The sequence below is a fragment of the Fukomys damarensis genome, unplaced genomic scaffold (genome assembly GCF_012274545.1).
Source record: "Fukomys damarensis isolate Sample0158 unplaced genomic scaffold, DMR_v1.0_HiC HiC_scaffold_39, whole genome shotgun sequence".
In the NCBI taxonomy this organism is placed as follows: Eukaryota; Metazoa; Chordata; class Mammalia; order Rodentia; family Bathyergidae; genus Fukomys; species Fukomys damarensis.
Genome location: NW_022900951.1, coordinates 18017931 through 18043306, shown reverse-complemented (window position 1 = coordinate 18043306; position 25376 = coordinate 18017931). Strand labels below are relative to the sequence as shown.

Sequence of the window (25376 nt, the reverse complement as noted above, 5' to 3'; positions counted from 1 at the left end):
AAAAAAAAAAATTTTGTGTGTGAAAAAAAAAAAAAAAAAAAAAAAAAAAAAAAAAAAAAGGTTCGCCATCACTGCCTTAGATTCTCTAGCCCTGTGGAGCTACCCCAGTCAATACAAACAAATGGGACAAGCTGTCTTAGCCTGCAGTATCATGAGCCCATGACTGGTTGCTTGGTGGTGCTGTTATGTAGCCATAAAGAACTGAAATGAAGTACACATATATGAAGAAATCAACAGAGGGGTTTGTATTTCTGTGTGTCCAGAATTTTCTCTCTAAACTATAACTTCCAAGAAGGCCAAACTCTTGCTAACTTGTTTACTGCTAAATTATTTGTACCTAGTACCCAGTAAGAAATTTAGCAATGATTTAACTAATGATTAACTTTACCATTTCATGCAAGTGGCAGACCTATAGGTAACATATTTAAGCCATTTGACCTGTAGGTGGGAACTATAGACAATTTAGAATCCTTATTGTAAGGATTCCCCATGAGATTGCAATTATGCTAAAAACATGTCACAGCTGGTTCCTGACATGCAACGTCAAAGTCACCCAGCAAATAAATAGGACCCATAACTGGAAAGAACAGACATTTTTGAAGCAATGTGTTATTACAGGACATAATGATCCTTAACATGCTAATTGTTTGTCTCAACTATACCCAAGGAAGTGCTGTAAGATTTAATTTTTCCCCTTGGTGGCAATTCTTTCCTTTGTTATTTCTTTCCTGCAAGGTAATTTGCATTTGAAAAAATACTTCCTACTGTTTTTCCATCATTGCAAACCTCTATTAGAGAAGTAAGAGTAAAATTATGCATTTCAATCATAGGGCTATCATAGCAGTGTGGGACAAACTTGTAATTTTACAGTGCTAATTTTTGCAGCAGTAGCTATCACTGTGCAGCCTGCAACATTAAGTTTTTCCAGTTTCCTCATGTCTGAGAATAAGTACTCAGTCCTCTACAACCCTAATTCAATGCTGTTGACTCTATGAATTTATAGAATGAACAATGAAAGCTTATAGGAACTGCTCTGCAACAAATGCCCTGTAAGAGGGAATGCTCCAACAAACTCTTATTTGCAAGTGGTAAAAGAGAATTCAGAAGATGATCAAATCACAAAGTAAAAATAAGGAGCAAAACAGAGGATAGATATTAGGAAGTAGAAGAATATTTTCAAATGGGAAAGGAAACAAAAAAAGGGGGAAGAAAGAGGAAAGGAAGAGGAAGGGGATTTAAAAGAAGAAAGAGTTGAAGGAAAAAGTGAAAGAGTTTTGTTGGGTTTTTTTTCTTTTTTTTTTGGAACTAGGGATTGAACCAGGGACCTTGCACTTGTCAAGCACACAGGCAGTGGCGCCACTGAGCTAAATCCCCAGCCTGAAAATAGAGTTTTTGCAATTGGGAGGGAAGAAAGGCAGGTTGGAGGGAGAGAAGAGGAAGGGAACAAAAAAGAATTAATATTTATTATGTACATGCACAATTCCCCATGATGAATGTGATCAATATGTACTAAATAAAAAAAGGAGTTGAGTCATTGTAAATTTCAATTCTGGTTACAAAAATCACAATTCTTTGGACAAAAGACAAAGAAAAAGTACTATAATTCTACATGACCAAGCCTTATAATCATAATGTTTCATAATATTAAATTCACATCCTCCATTTTATCAATGGGCATTATTTAAATTAGCATGTCATGAAAAAATAAACTCATGTGCCTTCTAAAATGCAACTGGCTGGCCAGAAACTGGAAGATTTCCTGCAATGATGATCTAGCCTTCCAAAAATAAAATGGAAAACAACAATTTTACTACCAACTCAGTTTCTTTTTTGTTCTTACTATCCGATGTGTTAAACATATGTCTTTGTGCTGTCTGGGCTCACCACAATCCCATGTTGTTGTCAGGTAAGGGCTACCTTTATGCCTGCACCATAAAATCATAAAAATCTCCAACTTGGAAGTGGCTTTAAGGTCATATAGATCAGCTCCCCGCCAGAGGCATGAGTCCCTCCACAAAAACCCATTCAGATGGCCCTAGACTTCTGCTTGGATATTTCCAATGATCAGAGACTCGACCCCTTCTTAGGTTGCCCATTTCCTCTTTGGGTGGTTCTAAATAAAACAGCTCTCCCCAGTGTTGATCTAAATTTTCTTTCCATGTCTTCAATATATTGGTCTACTGCAGTCTCTAGTTGAATGCCTGCTGATTCCCCTGAATATAATAAATCATTCTGTCACCTTAATTTTCCCTTGAAAATATGAGAACAGTAATGAGGTTCCACACTAAAATGTCCCCAAGTTCTTTCAATTCTTACTCTTAAATCATAAACTCTAGACCAACGTTTCCAAAAATGAAGGGAAAAGAGTTTAGAAGCCTCTGGGTTAAATATATTTAAATAAGTTTCTTTGTCATACAAGTTATGAACTTTTATGCTGATGAGTATTGGAATTTTCCAAAATGGAGATTCATGAAACAGGCACTTTGAAAAATGTTGTCTTTATGCTATTACAATCCTGATTCTTCTGGAATTAATTTGGCTTGTTCATGTCTTAATAATTAGGCTAATGCTCAAGTGAGCGCTAAGCTGACCAGTGTTAGTAAAAATGATACCCACTCCTCTGGTTCATGGTGGCCATCCATGAATTAATGCAAAACTGATGGATGGAGGGATAGGTAGGAAGCCATTTGACTAGCCTGAGATTCCCATGTCTCCAGTATCTCCATATTCCCAATGCCAAGTACCCAAATGATAATAGCTATTCATTGAGTGGCTTCCTAACTAAGATGATAGATGGCTTTGGTAAACACACAGAACTGTTTAGGAAAAAAATGCAAATCCCTCTCCCACTCAAGTATCAACTATGGGTCAGCCTAATATAAAATTAAATGATACTAACATTAATTCTTTCTATGATTTGGACAATTATTTCAGGAATTCAGGTTTATAAATCCAATAAACAAATCATTGAATCAATAACTTCCAAACCTAACCAAAGTATTTTTCAAGTCTGCAGGTACATAACCACAGTAATAGAAATTCAAATTGTTAAGAAGCAGAATAAAATAATTCTAAAGCTTTTTTTTTTAGTTTGAAGGGAACTTAGAGAATAATTAACCCACAACTTTAATTTTATGGAAATATATACATATATAACTAATCTTAAATACAGGAAACATTAATTGCAAGTATCTAAATGCTAAAAAAAAAAAACTGTAGCTGAGACCTAGGATGGTATTAATGGGGTTGATTAAATACAAACCTAGAATTTGCATTTATTCTAAGTATGGCGATTTCTCTCTGTAGGCTTTACTGGTGACTGCCTATGTTCCCTTGGCACTCAGCATTACTGAGGAGCCCAATTTGAAAGCTTTCAACACCTGGCTCCTGAAAGTAATTGCCTCAGGACTTTTTCCAGTGAACAGAGATCTCTTAACCTAGGCTGGCTGAGCACTGCAACAGAGTCAAGGCCCCTCCTAGAAGACCTAAATCAATGACAGAGTGTGAGCTGAGGGATACATTCCCAGCTTCCTTGTCCCTGGGTGACATGTTCTATGGTTCACTAGCAAGACTGAGTTCCAGTTGCCCATGGTGATAACTTGCTTTTTGTAACACACTCTCAGTAAGTACTGTAGAATAATGGCCCCCAAAAGATGTCCACATGCTTGCTATTCCCTGGAACCTGTGAAAATGTTATATTATATGTCAAAGAAGAATTAAGGTTATCAATTAGCTGAATATAAAACAAAGATCGTCTTGCATTATCTAGGTAGGCCAATGTAACCCCAAAGGTTTTTAAAAGTAGAAAAGAGAGGCAAAAGATAAGAGTCAAAAAGAGATAGGACTATGGAACTTTCAAGAGAGAGAGAAAGACTAAGGGCCAAGAAATATAGGCCACCTCTAAAGGGTAGAAAAGATAAGGAAATATATATTTTTCCCTAGAGCTTCCACAAAGGAAAGCAGCCTTGTTTATATCTTGATTTTAGCCTAGTGGGAGCCAGGTTGGACTACAGAACTATACTCTAGTAAATTCATGTAATTTTAAGCCAAGCTTGTGGTAATTCATTTTGGCAGCCACAAAAGACTCACAGGACACAATTTACTGGCTTCCTTCCTTTCTGTCTCACTTCCTCTCTCCTCTGCTTGTGTTTTCTGGTGCCACCTCCCAAAAGAACTACTTGCAGGTACAAATTCCCAATGATGAATGTGATCATAATGTATACCTAAAATGTACCAATAAATATAATGGAATAAAAAAATGAATTGCACTTGAATCCTTATTACAGGGACTGCTACTGGAGAATCCCTAATCAAAATATTGCCACTGTATTTATCTTATGTATGTAACTGTGAAATCCCACATCTTTTTTTATCTCAATGATCATAGGAAAGTTGTCAAATGTCCAAAGCAAAACACAGAAGATTCAACTTCTAAAATCCAGACAAAATTTTCCATGCATTAAGGCACCAAAACACACAAGGGCTAAAAGTATTGATGTTATTAGCAATGAATATTATGAGAATCTCTATTGTATATGGAAATTCTGAATTACATAAATCTACAATCTATTGTTATTAACAGCCTTTAAACTGGTAGTCCTACATTCAGGCACTATTTTGACCTATTCTATAGCTACACATATAATATTCTAAAGACATATTTGATTGTCTTACTTGTTTAAAAACTTCAAGATTTTCTATTGCTTGTTATTGTCCAAGCTCCTCATCTAATTTCCAACTTCAACATTTTTTTTTCAGACTATTTTCCACTAGGTTCTTTAATCACTTGGGACAGCCAACTGGACTCTCTGCTCTTATTGTTTCTTAGCCTGGAAAGGTTTTAGAACATCATATCTACAACAATCCTTCAAATGAATAAATGCATAAAAATGAAAAACATCTATGTATAAATTGGCCTTCCAGTGTAGTTACATATCTAGCAATGAAGAATGGAAAACAAAGACTTAATAGAAAATAAAAAGACCTAAAATGGTAAGAGTACAGCTGACCCACACTAGGTTCCATGCCCTGTATTTGAACTATCATTGATTTTACTTCTTTGACTTTGTATTTCTATCTTTTGACAAAGCAGCATGCTCTTCCTCCTAATTTGCCAATAACTGGTTTCTTTATTAATTTACTCACCGAGGATATTCTGTTCCCCAAAAGAAAGGCTTCTGGAGCTCTCCTGCTGGAAATCCTGGGAGGAAAACAGAAAAACTGTTACTTACAGGATATAGAGAGACTGATTGAATGAGGATTCACTGGTTACTGCTGCAGCTGGGAGCTTGTAGCTACCCAACTGAAAGATCCATTCCTTAGGGACTGGAGGGCACCTAAGAGATCCAGTTGTCTAAAGGAGATATTAATTCGGGCTGGGGATTTAGCTCAGTGGTTCCACCACCTGCCTTGCAAGCACAAGGTCCTGAGTTCAATCCCTGGTACAAAAAAAAAGAAAAAAAGAGAGAGATATTAATTCACCAGAAGCATCTCAAGGATACCATTTTGCCACCTCTACAGGCAGTGTCCAGCCTGCGGTGAACCAGCTCCCTGCCTCCATACACTGCACATACATGAGGCTTCAGGCTGCTTCACAGCTTCCCCGGATGCAGTAAGGGCCTGGCCTCATGGATGCATGACCTGCACAGACAAGCCCACATGCAGAAGTACTTCACACTTGATTCAATACTCTACTGTCACAGTCTTGAAATTCTTAAGAATTTAATCATAGGTTAAATCATAGATTTTATAAAGGGGGGTCTGAGGAGACAATGGAACGTGTGAGAACAAAGGAGACACACATGTTATGTGCAGATCCTAGGTGCCCAGTTGGCACTCATGATAGCACTCATGATTCCCTCTAGGAGCTCAGGATTCTGGGAGGGCCACAAAGCGTGGGAGTTTGTTGAGACACAATTGGAGTATAAGGTAAGTATGTTCCTCAGAACTGAGTGAGCTGGGGCTTGGACAGCTCCAAGAGGTCACGCTTTCCATGCAAACCAAAATTTGCTTGTATCACTGAAAAAAGGAAATAGTGCTCTTAGAAGCTGAATGATCTCTGTTATAACCTCTCCCCTGTTACTTCCCTATATTTGCTAACCTCTTATAGTGAAAATGAAAACAGAGGGAAAGGAAAAAATAGGACTGTCCATAATTTCTTTTTCTTATAGTTTTCCCTTACTCATCAGTAGGCTGAAAGTAGAGAATGTTGATAGATTATATAAGCATTAAGAAATGAAATAAAAATGGCTGAATTTCTTCTGTAAAGCATTTCTACCTCACTGGCAAGAAAAAAACATATGCTTGTCAAAACTAAAAAATGCAAGCTATCATTTTGACAATTCCATATGCATATTAAATGCTCCTGAATTTGCAATAAAACCTGCACTATACAATATAAAGATGAACAGAAAAATTCATGCTAATGATACAAAATTTTAGTTTTTCTTGTAACAGTAATAAATAGTAAATAAAAATACTATATTAAATCGAGAGAGAGAGAGAGAGAGAGATCATGAAAGATAAGACAAAGCTTTATATCTTAGCACCTTCAGCAGCTAAAGTGGCACTCTTCTGCTTTCTGCATGAGAAGACTCACATTTTCATTTTGCACTGGCCCCTGCAAGTGATGCAGCCAGCCCCGGGTATAGATTAGTCAATGAAATGGTTGGTTGTGCCCTTGTAACTCACCACTAAATTGTGCACTCTGGGTTAATCCTGGGAGCTGGACTTACAATGAGAGAGGCAGAGGCAGAGGCAGAGGCCATTTGCAATGTTCTTGCCTGCTTCAGTGAAGCTGCTTTAGGCCTCATGAGACTGAAAGTTCTTTTATCAGTTAAAGTACCTCAAGTAAGGAGTCCCTTAGAAGTGAAATGCTGATTTCACAAAAGTCTTTTATATGAGTGTAATTTTATATACTTTATTAATAATATCATAGTTTTAAGGCAGAGGCAGAGGCAGAGGCCATTTGCAATGTTCTTGCCTGCTTCAGTGAAGCTGCTTTAGGCCTCATGAGACTGAAAGTTCTTTTATCAGTTAAAGTACCTCAAGTAAGGAGTCCCTTAGAAGTGAAATGCTGATTTCACAAAAGTCTTTTATATGAGTGTAATTTTATATACTTTATTAATAATATCATAGTTTTAGATTCCAAGGTATACAAAAACTAATTGCAAACAAAGATTGGTCCAGCTAGTAGTTCTCTCTTCTTGCTGCTTTCAAATAAAGGAAACTGCATCTAAAATGACTGAATCTGAAGAGATAACATTAATCTTTATAATTTCTACATTTCCTTAAGTAACTCTGGATGTTAATACCTTCACATCAATATTTCATCCTATTTTTTGGTGATTATTTTAGTAAGTCATCCTAATTTGGAAACATAGACAGATGGACAGGTAGATATCCAAGTATATATGACATTAAATGTAAATCACAGTGCTTATATGAAAATTTAGTTCCACACAATAAATCATCCAAAAGCAATGATTTCTCCTAATAAGAACAATGATCATAAACCAATATGATTTAATTATTAAATCATTATGGCTTTCCTGTGTGGTAATGTGCCCAGCTGGAAGCAGTTTCACTCACTGCCAATCTCTTTACAGGAGAACATCTGACACCTGCATGAGTCTCAATTTCTATAGCTTTTGCATTCTGGGGCCCCAGACTCCAGTGTTGAAGCCATCACATTACCCCACTCAGCTGTGTCTTCTCAGCCTGTCAGGGCCATGAAACCCAACAGTGATAAACAGAAGCATCTGATGCCCTTAGGCATGTTTTGCTGAAGTGAATGGATTAACAGTGTAAGCTGCATTTTCGGAGATGTCAACTAGCTAGAGTGATAGATGGAATCCCAACAGGGTCAACTCAATATCTTATCTCATGAAGTGGATAAGTTGTATTGGCAAAGGTAAAAAATAAATAAAAATAAACAGAGTCAAATCTTTCTGCTCCATTTTTAATAGGTTTTTCTTGTTTTCTCTCATATCCACTTAATTTCATTTTTTTCCCATTGTGGTACCACTAAAGCTTCTTTTCCTTTTTTTTTTCCTCACTGAGTTTATCAGTACATTTTCGGTATACAATACAGTTACATTTATCATTGGGATCTTGTACCTTCACATGACAGGTCTTGGTTTAAAGCTTCTTTTTCTATCAGTATATTCATGGGTAACATACCTCTCAGCATGATTATACATTGGGGGTGGGGAGAGAAATCTGAAGTTTACTGGCTTGGCAAAACTTAATAACTTTGATAAAAGGCAATACTGGCCCAGGATTTAAGGAGTATGTTGATAGCAGTGTAAAAAGGTGCAAGTATTTTGAAGATCAATTTAGCTGTCTCAGTGCTTTAAATGCCATTTTTATTTTTTTTTAAATTAGTATCTATGTGATTTATGGAAAAAGCTCTAAGAGACACTAAGTGAAAAAAATTAAGTCGACAAGCTGCTTGAGTACAATGTAGGAAATGATTTTTGCATAATATATAAATATAATAATATATAAATGTACATATATGTGTATATAGTCAGTTTTGCCTAACAGAATGTATTCTTTTATATAAAAATGACAAATTTCTTCCAACATGATACTGAGGAAAATTTGGGGCATAACTCCAATTTCATATTTGCTTACATGCAGTTGTATCACTGAGAAAGGCTAGGTGAAAGCAGACAACTGCACTGACTGAGCTGTGTCCAATAGAAATAACCCAAATGCCCACATACGCACACATCAATGGAACCAAGTGGTCCAGTTCACCACATGGCTTGCAAGCCACACCCACCTCATCTGGGGTTAAAATTTTCCTTCCAATATCAGACAATCCTCTTTCCATTACCCACCCAATAACTCAAAAGGGGCAACCCCTCCACTGCCAACTTCCATCGGCAAACTTTAGGTCTTTTCAAAGGAAAGTGCCATATTTACTACAGCATTTGTGTTATTTACCCATGTAACATGTTTCAAACTATGCTATACTTTTATTAGAATCCCAGCTTTTATTTTCATGTCATTGATGAGACTTTTTTTTATTGTTGTGCCTGGCTCCATTTTTCTATAAGCTCTGTGACTTTTATTGTACAATTTTGCATAGTGCAGGGATGTTTAGGAACATATATGTTACAGTATAAAAGGACAGACTGTATGCATGTATGCATGTAGGCGTACACACACACTTGCCAGTGCTTCTCAAATGTTATGCATAAGAGAAACTGGAAGGCTTGTCATATACTACAGACCGCTGAGTCTGTCTCAGTCAGTAGGTCTGGAGCATGGCTGGCTATCTGCATCCCTAACAAATTCCCAGGTGACACTGCTGTTGCTATCCAGGTATCACACTGTGAAAATGACTGCCCAAGCACGTGCATGAATGCACTGCGGAATTCACTGCTACACTGCTTGTAATTGAGAAAATGTGCCATAAATCAAATGTCCAATAGGAAGTGACTTAATCATGGCATAACTGCACTGTGGACTAGCTGGTATACAGCAAAATAAATAAATAAATAAATAAATAAATCAGTCTTAAAATTCTAGCATGCAAGACAAGTTGTTGGAATAAAGCAAGGTATAGGTGCAGGAATATAAATACCATTAAAAAATAACTATCCTATCAGTGTGAAATATATATATATATATATATATACAAAAAATACCAATCAAACACATATCAGTGATAGCCGTGGTTACTTTTTGGAGAAAAATTGGATTTGAGATAATAGGTGATCCAAGGGACATAAATATAATATGTTAAATTTTGATAACTCAGAGGTAATCAATGAATGTAATTAAAATTAACCCTTTTAGAAATAAGTATGTACTATAGAAGATTCTTCTAGGCTATCAAAAAATAGATAGCTAAGTATACATAATGTTATTTTGCTCTTGCATTTGTTTACATTAGCAAATAAAATGTATTGTAGTTATACAATTTCAATGAATACATTCTAACAAAAGAAAACATTAGCATCATATGTGGCAATAACTTCACTATTAGTAATAATTCTTTTTCAAATTTGCACCTGAGAAAACCACTGGAGCCTGCTTTTCTTTTCTACTTGAGTCAACCTTTCATTTTTAGTGGAGTTTCTCATTATATAACTCTCCTAACAGTGAATACTGACTAACCTAATTGGAGCTTAGCAAAATGCTGACCATATAATACACACAGTGCTCTCGTTTCTAGCACATGTGCCAAAGAACTCATCCCATTTAGTGGGTGATTGGCCCAAGTTTGATTACTTGACTTTTATAGTCATTAAATCATATCCTGACGGTAGCTACAGCTTTCCAAGAGAAATTAAATGCCTCTATGTTTCAGGACCATTTTATTATTGTAAAATTGCATTAATTAGATTTTTAGTATAGAAAAGTATACAGAAGAAAATAAAATTAGTCCACTACCCCACAGCTCAGACCTTATGAAAACAATACACTCAGAAGTAGCAAACTTGCCCTGCATAGAGAGAAATGAAAAAAAGTAATCATTTCCCTGTCTCTACTCCTTTCTCCCTGACCTAGAACTTTCTACCACTTCTGCATGGCTTGCTTCGGGTATTTACCATATTCAAGTCTCTTCTTTTCTTTAGGGCTTTCCCTAGTACTTTTTAAAGGGGTAAGATGTTATCCTTCCCCCTTTCATCCTTTATAACTCACCATAACACTTACCACCATTTATGATATTCTATATTTTACTTATTTTGTATAACTTCAGGGTCAGATACGTGATATGTTCCATTATTTAATTTCTGCTTTTCTTTCTCTTTGAGGATCAGGGACTCTGTTGGTTCCTCTCTCTCTTGAGCTCATGGCATAACAAGTGTTAGCACATTTTTTCCTAATAAACTGTTAATCAGAATGCAGATACGAGTGTGGGGATGTGGCTCAGTGACAATGTATGCAAGGCCCTAGGTTTGATCGTTTGCAGCACACACACCCCAAGCATGCAGATATGAGCAAACTGAAAAGCCCAACTGAGCCTTATGTAAGTTCTATCAGTTTCATTGCTCTATCCTTTTAGCCCTCTGCATTCCCCCATCCAAGGTGCTGTCTCATTTTATGGCTGTGGCATAAGCTGAAAGAGAAACCACATAATGACTAAGATTAAAGGCCCTTGACCTTAAAAGTATTGTTACTATAGTCTATTTTCCCTACAGTTTTTGTTGCTTTCTTTTAATTGCAACATTAAATTCAAGCTCCATAATCATAACAGTATGGTTCAGGAACATTATCATATAGCCAATATTTTGGAAGTGTTACTCTCCAAAGTTTTATGTAAATTGGACTTTTTTTTATACTGACAGTTACAAATGCTGACACTTTTTAAACATCTGTGAATCAGACTCATATATCCTTTCCTGTTGTTTCCACGTTTGCTCAGATTTAACAAAATGGGAGGCCTCCACCTTTCACTGTCAGTCTTCAAAGCCCAGACCACTTGCTTTTTATCTTTCTTTATAGCAAATTTTGGTAAATGTGCTAACATAATACAAAGCAATTAAGAGCATTTCATTCTTAAATTTAACATCTCATTGAGTTCTTTGGAAAAATTAGCATTATTGAATTTCTTCATTTAGGGTCCCTCTGGCATCCTCTGGTAGAGAAGTAGCACAGCCAGCAGCAAATGACAAAGTTCAGCCCCAAAATATGTAACAAAGGAAGAATTCCAAAATAGAATCCAATGGGCTTGAGAATCTGTGCACTGATGAACACACTCCATTGTTTATTGAATAAAGTCTGTTCACATATTTCCTGTAATTTTATTCTATAGAGATATATCTGGGTTTCCCAAGGTTTATCATGGGACACCTGACTAGGTGTCTTTACCTGTTCTCTTCCTGTATGGGTGATTGTGATATTTTTTGCTAAGACTATGACAAGACATTCTATTGCATTATTAGTTTTGACAAATAATAGACTATATGGTCTTTTGCATGGATTTGCTGACGTATTAATATGGCTTAATTCTAGTACATGTTATGACCATTTTTTTCAAAAACCAATGATATAACATCCAAGCAACATTATAATTCTTGGTAAGTTTCACTTGCAATTACCTTATTCTTACATATTTGATTATTTTATTTGTCCTGTGCAGTTGCTTCTAATTCTGTAGTTCACTAAATGGATATATTTTACGATCCTAAATTTGGAGATGTTAGTATATTTAAATACAATAATAAACTACTGGGAACAGTTGGAGATGGTTAGGATAACATAATTTTTATACATAATCATTAACCACTAACATTTACTGAATTCCTATGAAGTTCCAAATACATGGGTTAGTTGTGAATGAAAAAGTCCTCAAAGAACCTATAATCTAGTGAGAGAGAAAGATTATCACCAGGTAATCCTATTTTTCAATAGCTGAAAATTAAAGAGAATCTACCATGCTCTCTAAAGAGTACTTTTAAACTGAAATGTATTTTAAACTCGATAGAGAAAAGAAATACTGCATACATGAGAGCAGATGTGCAATGGACTTTGGAAAGGAGACTCTGCAAAGGACTTTGGTGATATCTACACTAAGGTCTAGAACATGCAGTTTATAAGATCAGTTAGACCTTGATGTAGGAGTGATTTAAGACACTGGTTCTCAAAGTCTGGTCTACAGACCAAGGACATAACCATCGTCCAGATAAGCTGAATCAGGAATGCTGGGAAAGGAATCCAAAGTTTTCAAGCAGCTCTCCAGGTTATTCTGGTACACACTAACGTTAATGCCCATTACTTTATATCAGGATAACTATTCTCAACCCGAACTGAACATCAAAATTCCTATTTTTACTCCTAAAAATATACCTGTGTTCTAATCCCTGCCCCAAACCTATTAAGGTACAATCTTTAAGGTGGAGTCCTGGACATGAGTGTTTCAAAGCTCCATGGGAAATCTGAATATATAAAAAATAAGGAACTGCAACTGTACAATGAATGTAACTGTACTGTATCCCTAAAATGTACCAATAAACTCAATTAAAGCTGAAAAAAAAATAAGGAACTGCAACTGTACAATGAATGTAACTGTACTGTATCCCTAAAATGTACCAATAAACTCAATTAAAGCTGAAAAAAAAATAAGGAACTGCTTATGTTTAAATTAACCACTCCATAAATCAGCCTTCCTGCCACATTCTGCTCTCTACCTCTCTCAAAAACCACGCATATAACATTCCATTAGTTTGCTTCACCTGTTTGCAGATTATCCTTTCAAAATTTAAACCTTACATAGCCTGTAAATTACGACTCTATAAAAGGATAAAAATAGTTTCAACTGCAACTGCCTTAAAAGTATCCAGGATGAATGCCCACTCTAAGAGAGAATGAATGCTACATCTTATTCAGGATTTGTTTTTGTAATCAGATAAGCTAGACACCATTCTTCTACAATCTAGGGGGCCATCAGTCAGGACATGAAAATTGCTGCAATTACAAAGCACTTTTGGTTATATTTTTTGTTGAAAAAGGATTTCATTGTCACCACTGCTAAGATTAATAGTGGCTTTTTTTCCAAGTTGGCATCTAGTAGTAGTTTGGTGAATGCCAACCTTTCCCTTTCCAGAAAGTATGAAGTTCTAACAGCTGTGACTCCTGTCAAGGGATTCAGCAAGACGCCTTAGCCATCTGCTGGCTTCCTACAGGTAACCTCCTGCCACCACATCTATCAGTGTAGAGCTGACAAGCAGAAAAGCAGCTTCTGAAATCTGCCCTCCATCTTGAAGCCTTCCTTTGCTGACCCCTTCTTTTTCTGCCATATTATCTTTCGGCTAAAACAAAAAGAATCCTCCCCTCTTACCAGGGTGACCAACTGTCCCTGTTTTCCCAGGACTGATAAGATTCCTGCAATGCAAGATTATCCATACAAAACTGGAATAGTCCCAGACAAGCCAGAAGAAATGAATAAACCCATATTTACCCAACTAATTTTGCCATTTCTGCATTTTGCAGCATTTGTATAGCTCAGTGGTTCGAAAACTTTGGCATCTTGCAGAGAGATTTGGTTGCTAATATCATGTTAAAACATAAATTGTTGGCCCCAACTCTCAGAGTTTCTCATTCCATAGAAGGGGCCAGATAATGCCTATTTATTACAAGCAGTGCTGGTGCTTCTGGCCCAGTGACCACACTTTGAGGACCACTGCTATGGTTCAACATCTACCATAAGAAACACTAATTTCCTCCTACTATAAAGCTGTCTCATATATACAGCTGCTTTCTGAAGTATTAAAAAATGACACTAGTAGGCAGAGGATTTAGCTCAGTGGTTCCACTGCCTGCCTCACAAGTGCAAGGACCTGAGTTCGATCCTCTGTACCAAAAACCAAAACAAACAAACAAACAAAATGACACTAGCAGCAATAATATTAACCCAGGCTTCAGGACATACTAGGTACTCAACAAGTGCTTATTTGATTCTACTGAGCCTCATCTGGGTATGAGACAATGATCTCAAGAATGAAATAAAGTATCTTCTCTCATCTCCTCCAATGGCACCTTTAAGATGCAATTCATTAACACATGTATCTATTGTTAGTTGAGGTATAAAGTGGTACTACTTTTCATAAATGCATTTTGAAACCCTTATATGGGGTATACCATTTGACAACAGCAACCCTTCCAATTCTATGAATTCTAAAGAAATAGTCTGAGATTTAGACAAAGGTTTAGCCACAAAATTTACAATTTATGGGGATTTTTTGGCTTTTTTACAATAATGAAAATTGCCTAAATGTCCATTGGGAAGAAATTAAATTAAGGTGCTATTATTTGGTGAGAGTCATACATAACTTAGAAGGACATTTAATGGGTAGAAAAATATCCATGATATAATGTTCACTGAGGAAAAAAGTAAGTACTATTGGATGAATCTATACTTAAATTTTAAAATATGTATAGTAAACATAAATTTGAGCAGTATTCAAAATTATTAACTGTGGCTACTTTTAAATGAAAATGTTCTAGGTGTTCTGAAATTTATATGGACTGCTTTTGTAATAAAGGTAAAAACGATGATTGATCTTTTTTAAAGGAAGGACAAGTGAGATTGGGAGTATCAAGATAAATCAGTGAGATTGCTGCCTGACTTCCTGTCTCCCGTTGCCATGGCTGTTTTCCAGGCTACTGAAAACACCTCACACCTCACTCTGGCTCACATCCAGGTAGTTCCCACTGAGTGCCCCTCACACACCTTGTCACTTTAATCAGATCAACCCTGATAATCATTTCATGCTTTCTGCTACCAGCCCTGCAGTGAACTTGACTGGTCCAGTGTCTGAAACAGCACTCACAACTGCCCTGCAGGTGGCAAATTGTGTTCCAATAGACTTTGGTCCTGGAACTCACTAGGGTAATGGGAATCCCATGAGACAGCATGCCTTCCCCGTTGAAGGCATCTGTGTTGTCCCATGACACTGACAAGAATACTATTCTTAGCTGCTTCCTTGGTCAGGCCTTGAGTTTGGTGGGCTTTATCAGGACAACCAGATTCCTCAACTAGAACAGGAAAAGAACATCCTAAAACAGTTGAAGCAGATGTCCCACAATCTTGATAAGCACACATCATCTGTTAATTTTGCCAATTATTTGAAGTTTGTTCATGACTTAATTTCAGCTCACTTAATAAAACTTTTCAAATTTTCTGAGGTCAGCCTTTTTAGAAAGTACATCTAAATATTCCTTTAAGGTAACTAATGGCATCTTTCATATAATCAACCCTCCACCTCCCCGCACAACGTACAGGTCCAAAGAGAGCATGGATTTAGCCAAATGGCTTGCATACAGCAGCAATCTTAGGGAATGCAATGATGAACTGTTTGATGCCACAGCCACTGGACACGGAATCATCAAAACCTGGTGACCATATGACATTCTGACCCTCACCGACTTCTTCACTATCCCTAATACTCTGTTTCCATATTTTTAAAAAAGTGGTCCCCTTACTAGTGAAAAGGATGAGGGCATGATACAATGATTACTCTAACAATTTTATCATGCTTTTAATCTTCTCAGAATGCATTCACATGCATTATCACATGTAATTCTCACATTTTTTACCCAGTGCTGAATAGTATGGCATGAAGATTAACAGCAACCAATCAATAAGCTAGGTTATACTTCCAACTCTGTAATTTACTAGTTTTGCAGTCTTTGACAAGTTACTTCTCATCTCTGAGCTTGTTTTTTCTTCTGTAAAATGGGTCCATAATATCAAGATAATAGAACTATTATGAAAATTAGAAACATTAGAGTACTTGGCAAATTAATGGTTTCCTAGCAAAGAGTAGCTGCATAAAACAATTATAATATTCACATGATGGAAGTCTTTCAAAGGAGGAGTTTAAATGTAGAAATTTACAGCCTGTGTTATCACTATACAGTTATCTGAGAATGATTTGTTGGGATCTAACTTATTCACCCATTACTTCCCCTCACCACTGTCATTGTTTAAGTTTAGGCCTTTCCCCACACTTCTCTTGAGCTATTAGCAAAACTCCTAACTTGTCTAAGAGCCCTGAATCTGGCGTCTCTTTCAGCCATTATCTTTAAGAATAACACTAAGGAAGCAAAACTTGAGTTTCTTGCTTCCCAAAGAAAATTCTATTATGGCTGTTTCCTCAACACGATCTACAAGGCCTTCATCTACATCTGCATATCATCTCCCATCATTTCTTCTGCTCTCTAAACCACCATGCAGTCTGCACCACAGCCATTGTGACCATCTCCCAGTCCACCCCTGCACCGTGCTTTGTCCTGTTTTCTTTGAAGCAGTCACTACTTCTCAAATGTCCAAGCCTCCCGCTTCTGCCTAGTGAACTTTTTCCTTCCAAAGCCGACTCAAACATCACTTTCACTGTGAATCTAATCTTGACTTCCCAGATTTAATTACCTCTCTGTAGTGCCTCCCAGAATGCACTTCACACCCTTCATATGTATACTTAGTATGACATCCTTTCAATGATTTGGTGCCAAGTCTCTCTCAAAAGCAAGTACTAGTAATAGTTAACATTTATTGAATACCTACTACAAACAAGACTCTAGTCCAATCATTATATACATTATCTTATATAATATTCACAACAATCCTACAGGAGACTCATTACTAGTATTTCCATTTTAGAGATAGCTGAGCTGAGGTTTCAGGATGTTAAGAAACTTGTCCAAGGCGGCAAGTTATTACTGGCCAAACCAAGATTCAAAATCAAATTGTCACACTTCAGAGCTGGCACCTTTATACCATACCATATTATATATCCCAGTATCAAATTTAATATCTGACATTTTAATGCCTATATTAGTTATTTATTGCTGTGTAACAAATCATATTATGATTTATATCTAGATGTCCTCATGCGCTCATAGGTGGAATTCTTGGGAGGTAATTGGATACCCTCATGATGTGGTTCTTAGCTTCTCTAGTGATCAATCCAAGACATCAAAGTGAAAGCCATAATGTCATTTATGACCTGGCCTCAAAAGTTGCATTATCATTTCCACAGTACTCTATTGGTTACACAAGTAAGCCTTATTTTGTATGGAAGGGTACTACACTGGAGTATGGATACTAGAAAGTGAGAGACACTGGACGCTCTTTCAATATTATCTAAACACCTGAACAAAAATTATTAAGAACCGCTCTGAGTATTGAGACATTTTTCTAAATAAAGAGAAATTTAGATTAGGTGGCCACTTAAATTTCCATCTAGGTCCAAAATTGTGAAAGACTATTCCCAAATTCTAGATGTTAGCCTTGCTTTCCCATATCCACAAATACAGCATTAAATGAATTTAAGGGTTTAATTTTATTCAATTCCAGTAGAGGCCACAGGTGAGTACTTGCCAACTTGGCTTCTCCTTTGTACTTTTTAGCAGATCCAATGAAGTATGAGAAATTCTCCCAGTCTGGAGCAGTTATTTCCTGAACAGCAAAACAAATCTGTGTTTCATTTCAGGATTAATTCTATAGTTCAATGCTAGCATGAGCCCAGCCTCTGGACAAAGGCTTATCTTCTTTATCACAATATCTGTGATTATACTGGGGCAACCAAATCCTTCGTGTAAAACAGTAAAGATAATAAAATCATTGGTTTTTGTCCTTAAGCCATGTTTGTTTATAAGCCAACATTTTATTTGTTTAAAATAATTATTTAATGTTTTTAGATATACAAAGATGAAAACTAAATGATGAAATGAGGCACTTTGTGGATTCAATGCTGTTAAATGCAGGAAATAAAGTTTATTCTAAAGATTAATCCATATTAGTAGAAATGAAAATCAAATATGAGCTGTTCTCTCTTCTCACCAACACCAGATCCAAAGAACAGTGGAAGCCAGTTCAGAACACACCTCAACAGCTCCCAGCAGCCTATCCTTTCCTAGGGCTCTAACTCCAGGGATCAGTAAAGGACAGCCCACAGAAAATGTTCTGTCGATCTAGGAGACAGCCCACTGCCTGTTTTGCAATTGAAGTTTTACTGGAGCACAGCCATGTTCATTCATTTATGAACTACTGGTGACTGCGATGGTAGAGTTGAAAAGTTGCAACCATGACTGAATGGCTGACAAATCTGGAAATATTAACTGTCTGGTAATTTATAGGAAAAATTTGCCAATTTCTGATCTATACCTCTGAAGACTTGGCTTGAGGTAACCTATTACAGTATAAGCAAGAAATGTACATGTATCATATGCTGTTCTAAACATTTTTATGGAGAAAATGGGAGGGAGCTTTGCTATTTCTGTTGTGGTATTACACAGTGAAAGCATAAATCTTTTTTTTTCCTGTGCTATTAACTGAACGCAGTGTCGTGCATGCTAGGAAAGTAAAATGGGCCCTTTACTTATGAACGTGATCAGTTCCCAAGGGCTGATTGTAACTCAAGTTGGTTGTAAGTCAATACTACTGAGATCTGGATGTTTACCTGGGTATCTGCTATAGATAATAAGAAGCAGATGCATCTTCCATTAACCTAATGAACCAAAGTTCTTATGTCAGGCGGGATGTAACTTGAGGATCCACTGTACTCTAGCAAAAGCTGCATCTCCCAGCCCAGGGAAGAAATAGTAACAGGAATCACCTACACAACCAACTCCTCAAAAAAGACATAACTCTCCTCTCCCAGTAAAGATAGCCATTGTTTTAATTTCTATGACATAGATTCATTTGCCTGCTCTTGAATTGTATATTCATGGAACAGAACAGAATTCTTCCTCCTGGTTTCTTTCACTCAGCATTAAGTCAGTCAGTGATGTTCATGTATATTTCAGTATGAAGTATCTTCTTCTTCACTTCTGCGTAATACTCAACTGCATGACTAGACCACTAGTTTTCTTTTATCCTCATTGAGATTATCGGTACATTTTAGGTATACAGTACAGTTACATTCATCATTGGGATCTTGTAACTTTACCTGACAGGTCTTGGTTCTCATTTTTTCCCCTTGTCCCTGCCCTCCCTTAACCTGACTAGACCACTATTTACTTATTCATTTGTTGGTGAACGTTAGGTCCTTTCCAGCTTGCACATGTCTTTTGGTGGGCATAATGAAATACCAGGTGTGGACTTTCTGGTTAACAAAAGATAACTGCAAACACTTTTCCAAATTGGCTGTAGTTTTCAAATATAGAAAATATCATTTTAATTTATAAAATCTTTGGAGAGCAAACGTTCAAAACTCCCCTCCCAAATCATATTATGTTGTTTCTCACTGGCTATTCTAGGGAGAGGTGGATACCTGACTTGTTTATTTTTGAAGTACAAGCCCTGACCTCGGCAATGTGCTGGCAACTTTACAAATTCATCCCATTAAATCCTCACCCAAAACTCTATGGGCTAGATAAACTCAACCTGCAACCTGGCAGATAGGACAATAAGGGCCAGGAGGGAAAAATATCTCAACCATGACAATACAATTAGATCTGTGGCATTCAAGGTCTTCATTGAGGTTCTTTTTTTCCCTTTGAAAAGCACAATGGACAGTTTGTAGTCTGCACAAAGTCGGGAAAACACAGGCTAAGGCACCAAAACTCTCAGCTCCTTGTTGTCCTCTTTATCTTATTAATTCAAATATAATTAAATTATATGACAGCTCCTGAGTATAACTCCTCACATGGCACATTAAAGTCATTATGATTTCATCCTCCACTCCAAGTCTGAAAACATGACTACTCAGATTAAAAAGGGGTAGAAAAATAGGAAGCTACAACCATCTTGCAAAAATTAAACATTGAAAAATGCTCAATAACCATAGGGTTTCACACAAAGGTATGGATTTGGGGGCAAATAACAATAGTATAGATTTATTTTCTACTCAAGTCTCTACTGCATGTAGAAGCATCCTTAAGTGGCATAAATCAGAAAATGATAATGGAACTGAATGAGAGTCTCATAAATCATGTTACTAAGTATAGTTACATCGTAGATGTGGAACCCAATTAAACAGATGGCCACATGCTGTCAGAATCAGCCCCTAATCAATAAAGATGTTCATTTTAGAAAATCACCTCAATTTTTCACTTCTTCAGTGAAGCAAAAAGAAGGAAGTCAGGGGAGCTTATGGGGGGGAAGTCCCAGGAAACCTAGTAAGGAAATGTGTAAGAAACTCCACCTGTCTTAATTTGTAGTCCAGAATATTAGAAAGGAAAGAGAGGAAAAAGTCACCCAAAGGATTCCTTGTCATCCTGCCTGGAAATGTAATTTACAACAAGAGCAAGCACTGCTCATTAGGAAAATAGAAACAGCTTGAATCTCTTAATTAAAATACAGCTTCAAATTGTTCATTTCAAAGCCCCCCTGCCCATGAGCTTTCAAGAACCCATTGGGTTACCATGAAATGGCTTCTTGCTCAGGATACCTCTGAGAGGATCAATTCTTCCCAGACCAGGAAAAAGCAGAGTAGGGGTAAACCCTGAAGACAGAGCTATTATTAGACACACTAAAGTCCCCAAAGGAGCAGTGAGCCTTTAGTGACATTTGAAAATAAGCGTGGAAACACTGAAGAGACTATCCCATTGTCTTTTCTTGCCTAAGAGTTGATATGTTACACTAATTAAGTCAGTCAATGCCAAGAGCTGAAAAGATAAGGAAAGAAAAAATCTCTAAAGTTTGGCATGGTACTTTGAAGAGCATTTGTTGTTTTCTGGTAAAGTTCAGTATTTGCATCCTCTACCAGCCAGTAATTGCACTTCTGGGTATATGCCTGCATCTTGTTTCAGGAGACATAAAGAAGAATATTCACAGCAGCAACATTCATAGAAACAAAAATGCTTGGAGAGTGGGGGATACATAGGTCTACTAATAGCAAAGCATATAATAATCTAGGGGTACAGTCATGCAATGGAATACTATATAGCAGTGAAAAACATACTGCTATATGCTAGGTGCCTAAATCTTAAAAATAATATGTTGACTAAAAAACACAGTTGTTTAAGATACTGTTTTTATCATGCTAAAAACTAAAAATAAACACCATATAATTTGGGGATTCCTACATCAATTGTTAATTTTTTAAAAAAGAAGATAAACACAAAAATGAGTATAGTAGTTATCTGCATGGTGAGAGGGAGAATGGGATGGGGACAGAGAAAGGTAGCTGCAGTGGTACTGATAATGTTCTGATTCGTCATTGAGTGATGGCTTCAAGGGCACATAGTGATCCTGTGTTTTCTTACATACTTTATAACTTAACATGTACCCGCATGTTGCACATATTCTTTTGTATATACCAAGTTTTACATAAGAAAAACATTTCTTTAAAAATGAGTAAGCAACATTCTATTGCCCAAAAGCGTATTCTAAGTAGTATAGTTAATATATTTAAATAAATAGTATTATAAACTTTAGTTATAATTAATAGCTCAAATATCATTAAGTTTCCAATAACATATGCAGCGTAGTTCCCAAATTGGAGGTTAGAACCTTAAGAAAGCAACAGTATTTTCATGATAATGAATATTTATACAGTAAGGAGTGACATACAAAATATTTAACAACTTATTTAGCTATATAAATTAATGTAGAAATAAAAAATTAGCACCATCTGCTTGTTTCTCCTCTGCTCATTATTTGCACAGACCACAGTCCTGCAAAGACTTCCATTTGCAACAGCACACACAGGAGGGTGACTCTGGTAGAGAGTAGCCACTGCTCTCAGGCTGTGCCCTCTGGCCAGGAAGTGCTGTAGGGGCAAGCAACAGCTTGGAAGACCTAAGCAGGGTGGCTCTCTGGCCAGAGGGCAGGCCAAGTGCGTCACTGAGAGGGTGTCTTTTGAGCAAAGACTTAAAGAAAATGGGAATGTGATTACCTGGTGAGTTTTTCAAAGCAAAGAGAACCCCAAATATAAATGCACTAAGGGAACAGTGCATCATAAGCACTGGGAACATGAAGGAGGCCAATAAGACTGGAAACAAGGGAGAGACAGGAGCACAGGAGGAGATAAAGGCAGAATAATAACAAGCCTCTAGGGCCAAGGCCAGGGATGGCGAACCTTTTAGAGTTTTCCATGATAACAAACAGCTGCTACACATGTGCCAGAGGTTCACCGCCATTGCTCCAGGCCATTGGAAGCAATTTGTTTCTTAGGCTGAGTGAGTTGAGATGCTAGCAAAAGGCTCTGGACAAAGGAGTGACATGTTATTGTAAAGCCTCTTAAATGACTCTAATGTCATATTCAAAATGGACTAGAGGGGGTGAGCACAGAAGGCAAGGCAGTGAGAAGGCTAACAAGGATGAGAAATTCCATCCCCTGCCGTTATGGCTTGTGTTTATATGCCCCATACCAAAGCCTCATGCTTTTTGAGGTGGCTGAATTTAGAGTGTGTGACTGATTCATGGTGGGGCTAAGCCTGAGGGCACTAGGATTAAGGGCATGAGTGTCACCCATCCTAAATAGTTTGAATCAGATAAAAGGAGGAGAGGGAAGGCATTTAGCCCAGTGGACCTGCCTCGAAAGTGCAAGATTCAGACTTCCATTCCCCCAACCACACTCTGTACCAAAAAAAAAAAAAAAGAGTGGGGGTAAAAAGATGCTGTTAAAGCCTCTTGTTGCCCCTCTGCCACCCTGCCTCAGAGCCAGATGGTTATAGACTGAAATCTCTATTTACTGTAATCCAAATAAACCCTTTTCCCTTTAAATTTTTGTGTTGGACTGAGATTCCATCTCACTCCACAAAGCATGGCTGCTATCAAGAAATCAACCAATAACAAATGTTGACGAGGTTGTGGGGAAGCAGGAACCCTTCTCCATTGTTGGTGGGAGTGCAGACTGGTGCAACCACTATGGAAATCAATATGGAGATACCTCAAAGAGCTGGGACTAGAGTTTCCATTTGACCCAGCCATCCCTCTGCTGGGTATCTTTCCAAAAGAATTAAAAGAATCATACCACAGTGATATAGGCGCACTCATGTTTATAGTAGCACAGTTTGTAATAGCTAAAACTTGGAAACAGCCCATTTGCCCATCAGTTGGAGACTGGATAAAGAAGATGTGGTTTTTCTATAAAATAGAATATTACTCAGCCATAAAGAATAAGAAATTACAGTCATTCATAGGAAAATAGATGCATATTGAGGTATACTCTTTTTTTTAATTGAGTTTATTGGTACATTCTAGGTATACAGTACAGTTACATTCATCATTGCGATCTTGTACCTTTATATGACAGGTCTTGGTTCTCATTTTTTTCCCCTTGGCCCTGCCCTCCCTTCACCCCCTCCTCCCCTCCCGATTTACAAGCATTTTATTTCCATTTTTTCATTTCCTCATATTTTTTTCTTTTCCCTTATTACCTTTCCCTACATCTTTAGCCCCTTTCTTCCTATTTCACATTGTCAATTATCTCATTAGGATCTTATGTACTATTACAGTTTATTCACACCAGAGAAACTATTCGGTATTTACACATGTGTGACTTATTTATTTCACTTAGGAGTATATCCTCAATATGCATCCATTTTCCTGTGAATGAATCTAATTTCTCACTCTTTATGGCTGAGTAGTATTCCATTTTATAGAAAAACCACATCTTTATCCTGTTTCCAACTGATGGGCAAATGGGCTGTTTCCAAGTTTTAGCTATTATAAACTGTGCCGCTATACTCTTAAGTGAAATAAATAAGTCACACATGTATAAATACCAAATAGTTTCTCTGGTGTGAAAAACTATAATGGCACATAAGATCCTAATGGTATAATTGACAATGTGAAATAGGAAGACAAGGGCTAAAGGTGTAGGGGAAGTGGGATGGGTAAAGAAAAGGAAAGAAAGGAAAAGAAAAAAACATGAGAAAATGAAAAAATGGAAATAAAGTGTTTGTAAATAGGGAAGGGAGGAAGGTGTGAGGGAGGGCAGGGCCAAGGAGAAAAAATGAGAACCAAGACCTGTCATGTAAAGGTACAAGATCCCAATGATGAATGTAACTGTACTGTCTACCTAAAGTGTAGCAATAAACTCAATGAGAAAAAAAACAAAATAAATTTGTGTGTTGGATATTTTGTCTCAGCAATGAGAGAAAAGCAGCTAACACAGAAATTTGGTATCAGAGAAATGGGGTCATTGCTGTGACGATACCTGGCCATGTGGCTCAAGAGCCTTTGGAAATGGCTTGTGGGAATAGGAAGAGTTAGGAAGGGTTCGGAAATGCCAGTTGAAAAAGTAGAGCTGGGACACCTTAACCTGTAGTGTATGGGAGATTCTGGTCACAGCTCAGAAGACCAGAAATCCAGGAAAGACGAGGCTAGGAGGTTTCTGCTGAGAAGAAGGACTTCATTGGCTGTTGGACTCCAGACGATGTATTTTATGGCTTAGCAGAAAGTTTGTCTGAATTTTTCTCCTGTCCAGAGACTTTGTCTCAGAGACTAAGATTAAGGATGGCAGACTGATTAATCTCACAGAAGAAATTTCAAGGCAGTCTAATGTTGAGGCAGTGGCGTGGCTACTGTTAGGGCCTTTTAGCCAGATTTGTGTTGAGAATCAAAAGCAAAGAGCCCAGCAAAATTATTTAAAATATTTTGAGTTTGTCCAAAAAGGAAGCACCAGTAAAGCTATGGACAGCAAAGATAAAGCAGAGAAGATCTTGACTGCTGAGAAGGAACAGAAGAGAAAAGATAGCTTGAGGCCATTACAAGAAGCAAAAGGACTTCATTCTTTGCAGCCTCAAAATTGCAAAAGTGAAAGGCTTTGCTTTGAGAATAGAGCACCAAAGCATTATGTTTCAAAATGGTGATGGCCTAGGAAAGTTGCTCCAGAATGGCAGCTTAGAGAAATTGTTCCTTAGGATTTGGTTCATAGGCACTGGACCCCTACTGCCAAGAGAGAGGAAGCCTGGCTATAGCTACAACTGGCAGCAGACTTCGGTGTTAGCCACACGGTGCTGAT

At 37.2% G+C, this 25376-nt stretch overlaps 1 protein-coding gene across 1 annotated transcript in view; it reads right to left on the bottom strand.

Moving 5' to 3' along the window:
• Phex (phosphate regulating endopeptidase homolog X-linked) overlaps nucleotides 1-25376 on the bottom strand; it is a 200041-nt gene that overhangs the window by 20713 nt on the left and 153952 nt on the right. Inside the window, exon 16 of the mRNA XM_010607134.3 lies at nucleotides 5146-5200. Within this exon, the coding sequence (XP_010605436.1) occupies nucleotides 5146-5200 (55 nt within the window). The remainder of the gene's footprint in view (nucleotides 1-5145; nucleotides 5201-25376) is intronic.